Below are 11,446 nucleotides of genomic sequence, written 5' to 3'. Positions count from 1 at the left end.
GTATCTCTCCTTCTTGCAGCGCGGGTGTAACAGTCTCTGGCTGAAGGAGCTACCCAGTGCTGTCAGGGACGGCTGGAAGGGGTGGGAGGGACTGTCCATCATAGCTTTTAGTTTAGTCACTCCAGTCTCTTTCTGTCCCGGGCCGAGATGCTGCCGGCCAGCAGACAATGCCATAATGGATAGCCGAAGCCACCACCGAGTTATAGAAGGTCTTAAGGAGTGACCCCTGAACCCCAAAAGACCTCAGTTTCCTGAGTAGGAAGAGTCGTCTCTGCCCCTTCCTAATCAGGGCATCCGTGTTGGTAGACAGATCCAGTTTATTGTTTAGAAGAACACCCAGGTATTTGTAGGAGGTCACCCTCTCTATGTCCGTACCATGGATGTTCATCAGTGCAGGCGAGGACTGTTTCCTGCAGAGATCCACAACCAACTCCTTAGTTTTCCGGCGTTGATCTGGAGGTGATTCTTCTGGCACCAGTCCACAAAGTCCTTGTCAGTCTCTTGTACTCCCGATCGTTTCCCTCTGAAATGAGACCTACAATCGCAGAGTCGTCAGAGAACTTCTGAAGGTGGCAGATTGGAGTATTGTGCCTGAAGTCCGAGGTGTAGAGTGTGAACAGTACAAAACAAAAAACAAAAAACTGAACAATAATGCAATGAGATGATATGCCATGTCATAACAGCACTACAAGCGAAGACGAACTCCAAACAAAATTTGTTTGACACCCCTGCCAATTCTTATTTTTATTTACCTTGGGATATGATTTACATACTTTTAAATTATTTGAATTGTATTCAATTGTGTTATTAGTATATGTTTATATAAAGCGAAATAGATTAGTGTGCTACTTTTTTCTAATTTTAAAACACATTACTACTTTTTTATGCTTGAATAATGAATAATTATAGTCTGTTTGAGGATTTACGTATCCAACACCAAGCAGGAGCGAGATACAAGTGACAGTTGCAAGATGGCGGACACATTGACGCAATATTCAATCAGTAAAACGGTATCTAGTTATATTGCCGGGAACGTTACAACCAACCATAAGTCTTTGCCCATGCGTCACTTCCGGTATTGCTGTTGGCGGGTAGACCGTTTGCTAGCTCTGCTGCAGAAGCTATTGTATTATTAAGCATAGCCCTTTGGATGGACAAAGAACTCAAACACCACTGAACATTGGGTTGCTTTTTAGTTCCACCTGCTGGAGCCAGGTCTGTTATCAGCTTTAAACAGTGCCGGAATCAGCAGTAGTTAATTAACCCGACGAGAAGCTAATTCAAGATCGCTGAAGTTTTCAACGAAAAGGTAAGGCTTTCGAGTAGAGAGACACGCCAACGCCATGTTGTTCCCGGCTGCAGGGTCTGGCTAGCTCTTTTTTGGGGGGTCGGGGAGATAAAAGTTTGTTTCACAAGCCCGGTGCAATTTGCCTACGCTTGTCTGTGTTATGTCTCATTATGGAAATATGCAATGCTGCTGTTGGAGCATGTGAAGATTGATCGCAGCCACCTATCCTTCCTGATTCAATGCAGCATTTGTACTGCGCTCGTGGGATGAGGCTGCCAGTAGTTTCGTATGATTTAAATTTCAATAACATTTAAAAATGTTTCTGCTTTACTTGTATAGTGGGTTTTCATGTGTTCAAATATATTCAGTGAAAGGACAATCTAACGAATCATACTTTATACAGCGGTGTAACACGCTCTGATAAGATGAGATATCCTTTATTTTTCCCGCAATGTGGAAATTACAATTACAATCAGACTTCAGAAAGAAAAACGCTGGGTAGGGAAAGAGGGGAAAAACACGCTGGAACTATCCTCTTCGGAGGATAATTTAAGTCCAGGATAAAAAAAGACCCTAGCACATAAATAAGCATATAACAGTTACAACAAGTCACAAGACATAACATGTAATGAGGGGGAGGATGAATGGGAAGGGGGGGGGGGGGTGACCGCGACGCGGCCGTCCTGACCAGCTGCACGGGCACACGTGCGCTCTGCAGATCGAACCACGTCACGGGGAAAAAAGAATCGGAGCGATGAAGACGGTGATAACAAGGATGTGTATGCGCGTGTGGTTGTCCAGTTGTGTATGTGTATGCGTGTACAGGTCATAGCTGCTTCGTCGAGGTCTTCTCATCATGAAGACAGTCATATGCTTTTCAGTCCATGGCCGAGAAGGAGGGGGGTGGTGGTGGGGGCCCTAGATTCCATGCGTACTTCCATCCAGGGGAAAGACCAGATAGTGTTGTTTGTTTTGGAGGGACGGCCGGCAACAATTTCAGTCAGCCTTGAGTCCGTGGTCTGTATCTCTTCACTGGTGCCGATCAGCTCGAATCCGTAAAACTCTTTCCACAGCGTGAATTCCAACTTCTCCATGTTGTTGTTGATCACGCGGAGTCGCTCAAAACCGCAACAATATTGCGGTTGAGCTCAGTCCCCGCTTGAGTCTGAGTGTTGGACATTCGCACCAAACCATCCAGAATGACCGGCAGCCTCTTCACTTCCAATAAAGCCGCTCCCTTCAGTTGAATTTAGCGATAGAACAGAAAGTTGCCAACACCAAACAGCAGCATACCTGTTATCAAAAGGCCAATAATGTAGATGTCTTCCACATCCTCCACGGACAGTATTGCCAGGCACACCGGTCTCCACTTTCTCCATGGATCCAGGGCATATCCGGCAGCAAATGTCCCCGGAGGGCAAGCAGGCTCCCCACTGCCTGCTCTTTCCGTCGAAAAAATTTTGTCGATTGCATCGAGAGACCAGCCAACTAATTCCATGGTTAGTTCTTCGGATGAAAATACGGTAGGAGGCTAGGAAAAAGTTAGACAAAGACTAAGTGGCAAGCAGTGAGAGGGTGCGGGGTGGGGGCAGGAGCTGTGCAAAAAAGTGTCCGCCTTCGTCGTGTAAACATTCACGTGGTTTATTGGAGTTCATTCATCTATTTAGTACAGTAGACACAATTGTTTTAATACTTACTAAAGCAACGGCTTGATAAAAAAACACTTGAAAGGAATTCTCGGGACGTGACAACGAAATAAAAATGTGGTTTATTCCCCAAGCAGGACCAATATCACCGGAAAGAGATGGATTTAAGGAACAAAACACTGTTTAGAATTTGTTATTATGTTCAGAATTGTAGAAGTTATGATATTTTAAAAGCTTCAAATAGTGGGCAAAAAATGTCCCCTTGTTTCCCAATTCAAAACAATGGAATGACCTGTGACTGAGTGTCTGCGAAGCGGTGAGCGGCTAGTTAGAAATAAGAGCAAAGAGAGGCTTCCCGACTTGAGATGAGTATAGGGACCGACTACATCTGCCATAAAATCAATTTTTGCACTGCGACCCTTGTCAGCCTGTTTTTTTGGCTGCCGTATTCCCACATCATCACTGGCAAAAGACATTGTCTGTCTCCATTCATGGTTGAGTGACATAAAAATGACACTGTATCATGATTTTCCCGCATCGTCCAAATTTGATGACACTTTGTTCCCAAATACTAATTATTTTAGGATATAAAATGGCAAGCTAACTCTTTTGTCCGGTGAAAGATGAGTTATCCCGCCGTGTGCTCGATAAACATGGAAATACGATGTAAAAATCACCCAATCGAACACTATATCTAAAATTAGATGCGGAAAACACATTAACAAGCCCAGAGCGCATTTTCCTGAGAAGCATGAAACAGTAAATGAGTAAATCGCTTGCTGAGTTCAAAAAAATAGTACAAACAACCTTCATCAATCAGAGTTAAAATGATAAATTCTAAACATGAAATATAATGATAAATCAGAACTAAGTTGATAAATGGAGAAAGGTATTGAAATATCCATTATGAATACAAGAGAAAATTAATACAAGAGTGCCAGGTTGTGTATGTATAAAATCCCGATACAAACCAAAAGTTGTAAAAATATCACGGTTAAGGGTAAAGTATGAGCCTTAATGGAGACTTCTTTCTTCTTCCTTTCTTTCATTTTTGATTGATATAAAAATGATTTATTAGATATAAACACATAACACGGGGTAGGACTAGATACGTTTTTTTACATCTTCCTACTCCCTTGAACATAATAACTGTGTTGAATGATGACTGATTTCTCTTTGATTTACTTTATTTTTTGTCAAATTATTACTGTACATGTTTTATGTTCAATAAACCAAACAGACCTTTGTGACATGATCACACGAAAATGTGGTCATGAAGGATGTTGGAAACGAGTCAAATGTCACACGCCGATAAAGTGTATTGGGCCGGCATAGAGATACGCAAACCTTCAAAGCAACCCAAACTCAGGAGAATGTCCTCCTCTCAGGGTTGCGCACAATGCATAACTTCCGAAAAAACAAACAGATTTCCAGCAGCCAACACATCATGCTTAAACTGTTTCCGGCCAACTTCCTCTAATCACTATAAGGTTTAATAATATTAACACACAAAAATTGCGTCGGGTTGTTTCTCTCATTCCCATCAAAAAGGACAGTTGCGTGGTCTACTTCTACTGTCTGAAGACCTGTCACGTTTCCTAGCTTGAGAAAGAAAACAAAACTTGCCCTAACAACTCCTACCGTGGCAACTTGATTGAACTGTAAATGCAGCCCAAAAAAAGTGGCTGGCGATGATAACCATGTGTTGGTATTGAGTACAAGTTATATCATTTTAATGATGCTGCCTCAACGGTTTTCTCACCTGAGCTATTTTTTTAACACTTTTTATATTGTCTCTTCCAATTTCTTTGGATCACTCATGGCCTTCCTTGTTGCACGTCAAGATGGCAACCATAGCAGTAAAGAAGGGCAATACAGAGGAAGAGGAGGAGCAGCCGCAGCAGCAGCCGTCCGCACTGCCTGAAACTCCAACGGCAACCACTGAAGCGAAGACGTCACCAGAGGAAGAAGAGGAGGAAGAATATGTGGTTGAGAAGGTTTTGGACCGAAGAGTGGTGAAGGGCAAAGTGGAATTTCTGCTTAAATGGAAAGGTTTCTCAAAGTGAGTCCATTATTATATTTAAAGAAAGGCACACACGTGGGACATGAACTGTGTTTTTATAAAAAAAAAAAATAAGAGGAAACAAGTCAAAATATATTTTGATTTGCATGAAACCGAGTTGACAAGATTGTAACCAGTTCAATTTGTCTGCACCTGCCCCTTCAGTGAAGACAATACATGGGAGCCAGAGGACAATTTGGACTGCCCAGACCTCATTGCAGAATTCATGCGGAAGTACAAAGAGAAGGAGGATAAAAAGAAGGAGGGCAAGAGAAAAGTCAGTGATGGAGCGGGAGGACCGGAGGAGAAAGGGAGCAAGAGGAAGAAGGAGGAGGTAAGGGGGAGGAGCTTCATAGGGGTGATTTCTCTGTATTTTGATACAGGCCGTATTGGTGTCTCTATTGACCAATCGCGCTCATAGATGGTCGCTATCGGTGTCTGAAAACCTTGATCGGAACATTCCTAATGGAATTTAAAGTTGAGAGTTTCATTGTGGTGGTGTATTAAGGTAAAAAGTTGAGAATAGTCAATGTCTGAATATTTATGGGACTGAGATCACGAAAGATGCATCAATCGTTGAATCAAATTGCAAAATGGCTAAAGATTTTCACTTCCAATGTGAAACTGGATGTTTCATGTATTTGTTTTCCCCTTCTCCAGGGCGAGAAGGTCAGAGGTTTTGGGAGAGGTCTACAGCCAGAAAGAATTATTGGCGCAACAGATTCAAGTGGCGAGCTAATGTTCCTGATGAAATGGTGAGTCCTCTTTCATTTGCAATTGATAAATGTTGAAGTTATGCACTCCGCTGAAAAACGTTGAGATGGAAAGGCTATGATTCCTAAAATAACTTTGGGTAAATAAATGAAAACATTTAGTTTTGAAAAAAAAACTGAACTGGGTGACATAAGATTATACATCACGATGATGAAAAGTTGCCGTTGTGCCACTTTCTTCATATCGTGTCTATCGTCATTTGACAACTGCATTGTCACCTACAGCAAACTGAACGGCAGTGGAAGCTTGATTTGATTGGCTAAATCAAGGGCGCCCGACCTTTTTTGACCAAAGGTCGACATTTCAGGCAACCGACTGACCGCAATCAACCCGCGACTGCACATGCACGCATACACACACACGTGCCATGATGCGCAACATGCAGAATGGCCCCGAACACAAACGAAACAGAAAAACAAAGTCGATACAAGAGCTTGTGAGTTTGTAAAAAGGAATCCGTGCCTACCTTAATCGAGCCTACCTGACGCCGCATAATGGGACGCACTTTGGCAGCGTCTTCAGTGCAACGTCACTGTCGTTGCTCACGTGTACCGTTTTAAAACGCTTCAAATTCCCATTCTTTGCCAGTGCCCTCGAATTGTACATGAAACAAACTGAATGAGAGTAATAAAAATAACTGCCGACGGCGAACAATTTACGGTGATGCAGGTCACGCGTCGCCATCGGTTAAAGGTGACCTCCTTTGTAATACTACAGTAATCCCTCGCTAACACGGTTCACCTTTCACGGCTTCGCTGTTTCACTGGTTTTTTTTAGTGCCGTTTTTTTCATGCTTTTTTTATAAACAGTGCATTGTGTTCTGCATCCTGATTGGCTAAGGGACTGACCAACGTGAACAGTCTCCGCATCTCGTTTCTGTACAGCTTGCCAAATTTACCTTTGCAAATTTTTGGTCTTTGGTTTCATTGTATCAGTGGCGGATGCTGGTCTGATGCTGGGGTAGCTCAATTTCAGCCTACGTCAAAAACTGTGTCCGTTAATTTATTCGTGAATTCTACTCTCCGTTCCAAAGAAATGAAAAGGATGCCTTCACCATAAGATCGGTGATTGCCTCATTTCGCTGTCATTCAAATAGAGATTCAGCCTCAGACAAATCATCCAATCATCACGCAGAAAATCCGATAAACGCCCACTGTCCATAGACTCCCCGAGATGCTGAGTGTCCAATGGGGAGGACAAAACCAGCATTTATCCAATGACTCGTCTCGTTTCAATGCATTGGGACAACCTACACTGAACTCTCTCGATGCCCAGCGTCCACGCGGTCGACGCTCAGCGTCCACACAGTTTAAAGTACAGTGAAGCTGCGGGGATAAATGGGAAAAGAGTTGCATCGTAAACAGTAATAAGAAGCTGATTCGGAACAAAAGTTGAGCACGTTGTAGTGCATATTAAGTCAATGACATGTCCACACAATTGTACGTACACACATCTGATTTGATCACTTTTTGACATTTTAGGGGAAGCTGAGCATCCCTTGCAGTCTAGAGCAATCGCCTATTAACCGACTGAAAGTGCTTTTACAGTTTACATATACAACCTCATTCAGACAATACTGTTGGTATAAGTGGCAGTCCCACAAAAAAAAAAGCAGCATCTCGCCTTTTAACTTCCTCCTTTCCCCTTCCCCCCATGCTTTTATTTAACAGGAAGAACTCGGATGAGGCTGACCTTGTCCCAGCCAAAGAAGCCAACGTCATTTGCCCCCAGGTGGTCATCTCGTTCTATGAGGAGCGCCTTACCTGGCATTCTTATCCCACAGAGGAGGAGGAGAAGAAGGAGGAGGAGAAAAAAAACTAGATAAGTGGATTTGGGAGAGGGGGAGAAAGTGAGAAGGTGCAGGGTTTTAATTACAAATACAGTACATAAACATGTAGAGCTTAGTTTATTGTAACAGACACTTTGGCAAGTGATTCAAGTCTAGAGAGTGGGTGCCACACTTTTTGTTACGCTGGTGGGGTTTTTGGTTTATTTTGGGGGCAGGGGGTTTTTTTTCCTGTGATGTGAGAATCCAAACTTCCATTTATCGAAATATTCTCTAACTTGTGATGACAAAGAATATGTTTTAAAGTGTCAACCATTACATTGTTTCAAGTGTTCTGCTTTCTTGCCAGAAGTTGTGAATAGCCCCAAATGGTGATGCAATGAAACAATCAAAACTCAATCTCACGCACTATGTGCAGAGCTGTCAATTCACGTCGGCCAAGCTCTGGCAAACAAATTGGTCTCTTGACTCAAGGCGCGTGTGTGAGACAAATGAAGATGGCAGACATTTTCAAGATGGCTGTGAAAGATGAGCATTTTCACAACGTACCGTATTTCCACGACCATAAGGCACACTGAAAAGTCTTGAATTTTCTCCCAAATAGACGGGGCACCGAATAAATATGTATGCACCGAGTTCCAAAATCTGTTAATGCTGCGCGACTTCAATGAGCGCTCCGCTTGACAGACTGATGTTGCGCAGGCGTGCTGCTTATCTAGAGGAAAGTCGGACGTAACTGAGGACAACTTCATTTCTAAAGGGCCGCACAGCAACGAGACCGACGACCACGCGAGGGAACTTGCCCAGCTGTTCATTTCAGTTACAGAAGATGAGAATCCAAAAAAATAACACGAATACATTGGTAAATACTTCAATAAAGTACATTCAAACTCAGTTTTGTTCCCACTGCCTTTTTAAAACCATACACGAGTTAGCGTGCATGCATGAGACCGTATTTTTTTTTAAACTGGAGTGTGTTTTGCCATGCCTGCATCCACGACGGTATTGGCCCGAATATAACACTGTTTTTTGCATTGAAATAAGACTGAAAAATTGGGGGTAGTCTTATATTCAGGGTCTAGACATTATACCCATTCACGATGCTAGGTGTCAATGAAGCGAATGCTGAACTTGCCTCCCCAAGTCAAGTCAACTCAACAGTATTTTAGAGCATTTTCAAACAGCCATCGCTGCATACAAAGTGCTGTACATGTAGCAATTTAACATGCACAATAACATTGTTTGTTTGGCCCAGGCCAAAGTGAACCTCTGCCACGAAGAATAAAATAAAAATACCGGTAGCACGAAGAAGATTAAAAAATAGCGGTAAGAAGGAAAAGAGACGAAAATAATAGAAGGGGTAACAGAAAATGGAGAAACATGGTGACAATCTGGAGAAAAGTGGGTCGAAGATCGGCCAGGTTAACCGGCAGCCGAGAAGAAGTTATGTAATTTACATTTCAAAAACCAGAAGCCATTCATTTACGAATGTGATTGCAATTTAGATTTAAATGAGGCAAAATAACATGCTTTTTCTCTCAAATATATTGTTATAATCATTTGTTTCAGATGTACTGTAATTATTTTCTGTATAAAAATTAATTTGGTGTACAAAACGTGTTTTTCCAATCTTGAGTCTTGAAAAAGAGGGGGTTGTCTTATAATCAGGGCTGTCTTATATTCGGGCCAATACGGTAATACAAGTGAGCCTTGCTTGTATGATCCATACAGAAATAGCACCTGTATCTTTTGAAATACGGTGCGCCGTATGGTCGTGAAAATACGGTAAATCGCCTTGGTGTCATTGCCACCAGCTACCCTGTGCCCCTTTTTTTTTATACCAAGGCCGTGTACAAATGTCTAGTGGCCTAAACACAGTGACCACAAGTTAGTTGCTGTGTCGTTGATGCCATCATTTCCAATGTGGTGACTCAACTAAGCTTGTACTGTCTTTTTCACCCAATACGGTGCTTTGAAATGTAATCGTTTTTGCTGGGATAATGTGAAAGTTGGGTTTTCCCGGAGTCAAAACATGCGACAATTTTGTTATCAAACCTAACGCCAAGTCAATAACAAAAAGCTCACGTTTTGAATCAATGAATCTCCCAAGGTTGAATGACTGATGCCAAAATTTCCTGCCTTCCCATTTTAAAAAGCGAAGTCTGAAACACTGATATTCAATATGCACAGTGAAACCAAAATAAAAAAGTATGGTTGTAGCAAAGGGTACTTTTGAGTTCATGGTTAAAAAAGACTGGCCAAGCGGAACGAAGCTTCGGTGGTGGCCAAGGCAAAAACCCGAGCGTGGGAAGAGTTCGGTGAGGCCATGGAAGCCAACTTCTGGACGACTTCGAGGAAATTCTGGTTCACCATCCAACGTCTCAGGAGGAGGAAGCAGCGCACCACTAACACTGTACAGTGGGGATGGGGCACTGCTGACTTCGACTAGGAACGTTGTGCGAACCTGTGGGCAGAGTACTTCGAAGACCTCCTCAACTCCACCAACACGCCTTCCTTGGAGGAAGCAGAGTCTGAGGACCCCGAGGTGGGCTCTCCTATCTCTGTGGTTGAAGTCACCGATGTGGTTAAAAAGCTCCTCGGTGGCAAGGTCCCAGGGGTGGATGAGATCCGCCCGGAGTTCCTCAAGGCTCTGGATGTTATGGGGCTGTCCTGGCTGACACGCCTCTGCAACATCGCGTGGTCATCAGGGAGAGTGCCTCTGGATTAGCAGACCGGGGGTCCTTCTTTTTAAAAAGAGGGACCGGCGGGTGTGTTCCAACTACAGAGGGATCATACTTCTCAGCCTCCCTGGTAAGGTCTATTCAGGCGTGCTGGAGAGGAGGGTCCGTCAGGAAGTCGAGCCTCAGATTGAGGAGGAGCAGTGTGGTTTTCGTCCCGGCCGTGGAACAGTGGGCCAGCTCTACAGCCTTAGCAGGGTCCTCGAGGGTATGTGGGAATTCGCCCAACCAGTCTACATGTGTTTTGTGGACTTGGAGAAGGCGTTTGACTGTGTCCCTTGGGGCGTTCTGTGGGGGGTGCCTCGGGAGTATGGGGTACCGAACCCCCTGATACGGGCTGTTCGGTCACTATACCACCAATGTCAGACTTTGGTTCGCATTGCCGGCAGTAAGTCGGAATCGTTTCCAGTGGGGGTAGGACTCCGCCAAGGCTGCCCTTTGTCGCCGATTCTGTTCATAACTTTTATGGACAGAATTTCTAGGCGCAGCCGAAGCGTTGAGGGGGTCTATTTTGGGGGCCTCAGTATTGCATCCCTGCTTTTTGCAGATGATGTGGTGCTGTTGGCTCCTTCAAACGGGGCTCTCCAACTCTCACTGGAGCGTTTCGCAGCCGAGTGTGAAGCGGTTGGGATGAAAATCAGCACCTCCAAATCTGAAACCATGGTCCTCAGTCGGAAAAGGGTGGAGTGCCCCCTCCGGGTCGGGGAGGAGATCTTACCCCAAGTGGAGGGGTTCAAGTATCTTGGGGTCTCGTTCACAAGTGGGGGCAGGAGGGAGCGGGAGATCGACAGGCGGATCGGTGCAGCGTCTGCTGTGATGCGGACGTTGTATCGGGCTGTCGCGGTAAAGAACGAGCTGAGTCAAAGGACGAAGCTCTCAATTTACCGGTCGATCTACGTTCCAACCCTCATCTACGGTCACGAGCTATGGGTCGTGACCGAAAGAACGAGATCCTGGATACAAGCGGCCGAAATGAGTTTTCTCCGCAGGGTGTCAGAGCTCTCCCTTAGAGATAAGGTGAGAAGCTCTGTCATCCGGGAGAGGCTCAGAGTCGAGCCGCTTCTCCTCCACATCGAGAGGAGCCAGATGAGATGGCTTGGGCATCTGATTCGGATGCCTCCTGAACGCCTCCCTGGTGAGGTGTTCCGGGCA

General features: G+C 44.3%; 1 protein-coding gene across 2 annotated transcripts; it reads left to right on the top strand.

Moving 5' to 3' along the window:
• Window positions 1–1,058: 1,058 nt before the first annotated feature.
• LOC127590270 (chromobox protein homolog 1-like) lies at window positions 1,059–7,874 on the top strand. Of its 2 annotated transcripts, XM_052049798.1 has the most exons (5): window positions 1,059–1,309; window positions 4,779–4,996; window positions 5,162–5,330; window positions 5,657–5,751; window positions 7,441–7,874. In XM_052049798.1, exons 2-5 carry the CDS (start codon window positions 4,779–4,781, stop codon window positions 7,589–7,591), a joined length of 633 nt encoding a protein of 210 aa, XP_051905758.1. In that variant the 5' UTR covers window positions 1,059–1,309; the 3' UTR covers window positions 7,592–7,874. The 2 variants fall into 2 exon arrangements, with proteins under 2 accessions (XP_051905758.1, XP_051905757.1); XM_052049797.1 differs by lacking the exon at window positions 1,059–1,309 and having other exon boundaries at window positions 4,732–4,996.
• The last annotated feature ends 3,572 nt before the right edge of the window (window positions 7,875–11,446 follow it).

This window comes from Hippocampus zosterae, chromosome 17 (assembly GCF_025434085.1).
Source record: "Hippocampus zosterae strain Florida chromosome 17, ASM2543408v3, whole genome shotgun sequence".
NCBI classification, from domain to species: domain Eukaryota; kingdom Metazoa; phylum Chordata; class Actinopteri; order Syngnathiformes; family Syngnathidae; genus Hippocampus; species Hippocampus zosterae.
The sequence above is the reverse complement of the archived record's forward strand: the minus strand, read 5'-3'. Positions and strand labels throughout refer to the sequence as shown.

Coding starts and splice junctions, on each gene's coding strand:
- LOC127590270 (XM_052049798.1), top strand. CDS start 4,779: ATGGCAACCATAGCAGTAAAGAAGGGCAATACAGAGGAAGAGGAGGAG. Junction 4,997..5,161: donor AAATGGAAAGGTTTCTCAAA/GTGAGTCCATTA, acceptor CTGCCCCTTCAG/TGAAGACAATACATGGGAGC. Junction 5,752..7,440: donor CTAATGTTCCTGATGAAATG/GTGAGTCCTCTT, acceptor TTTATTTAACAG/GAAGAACTCGGATGAGGCTG.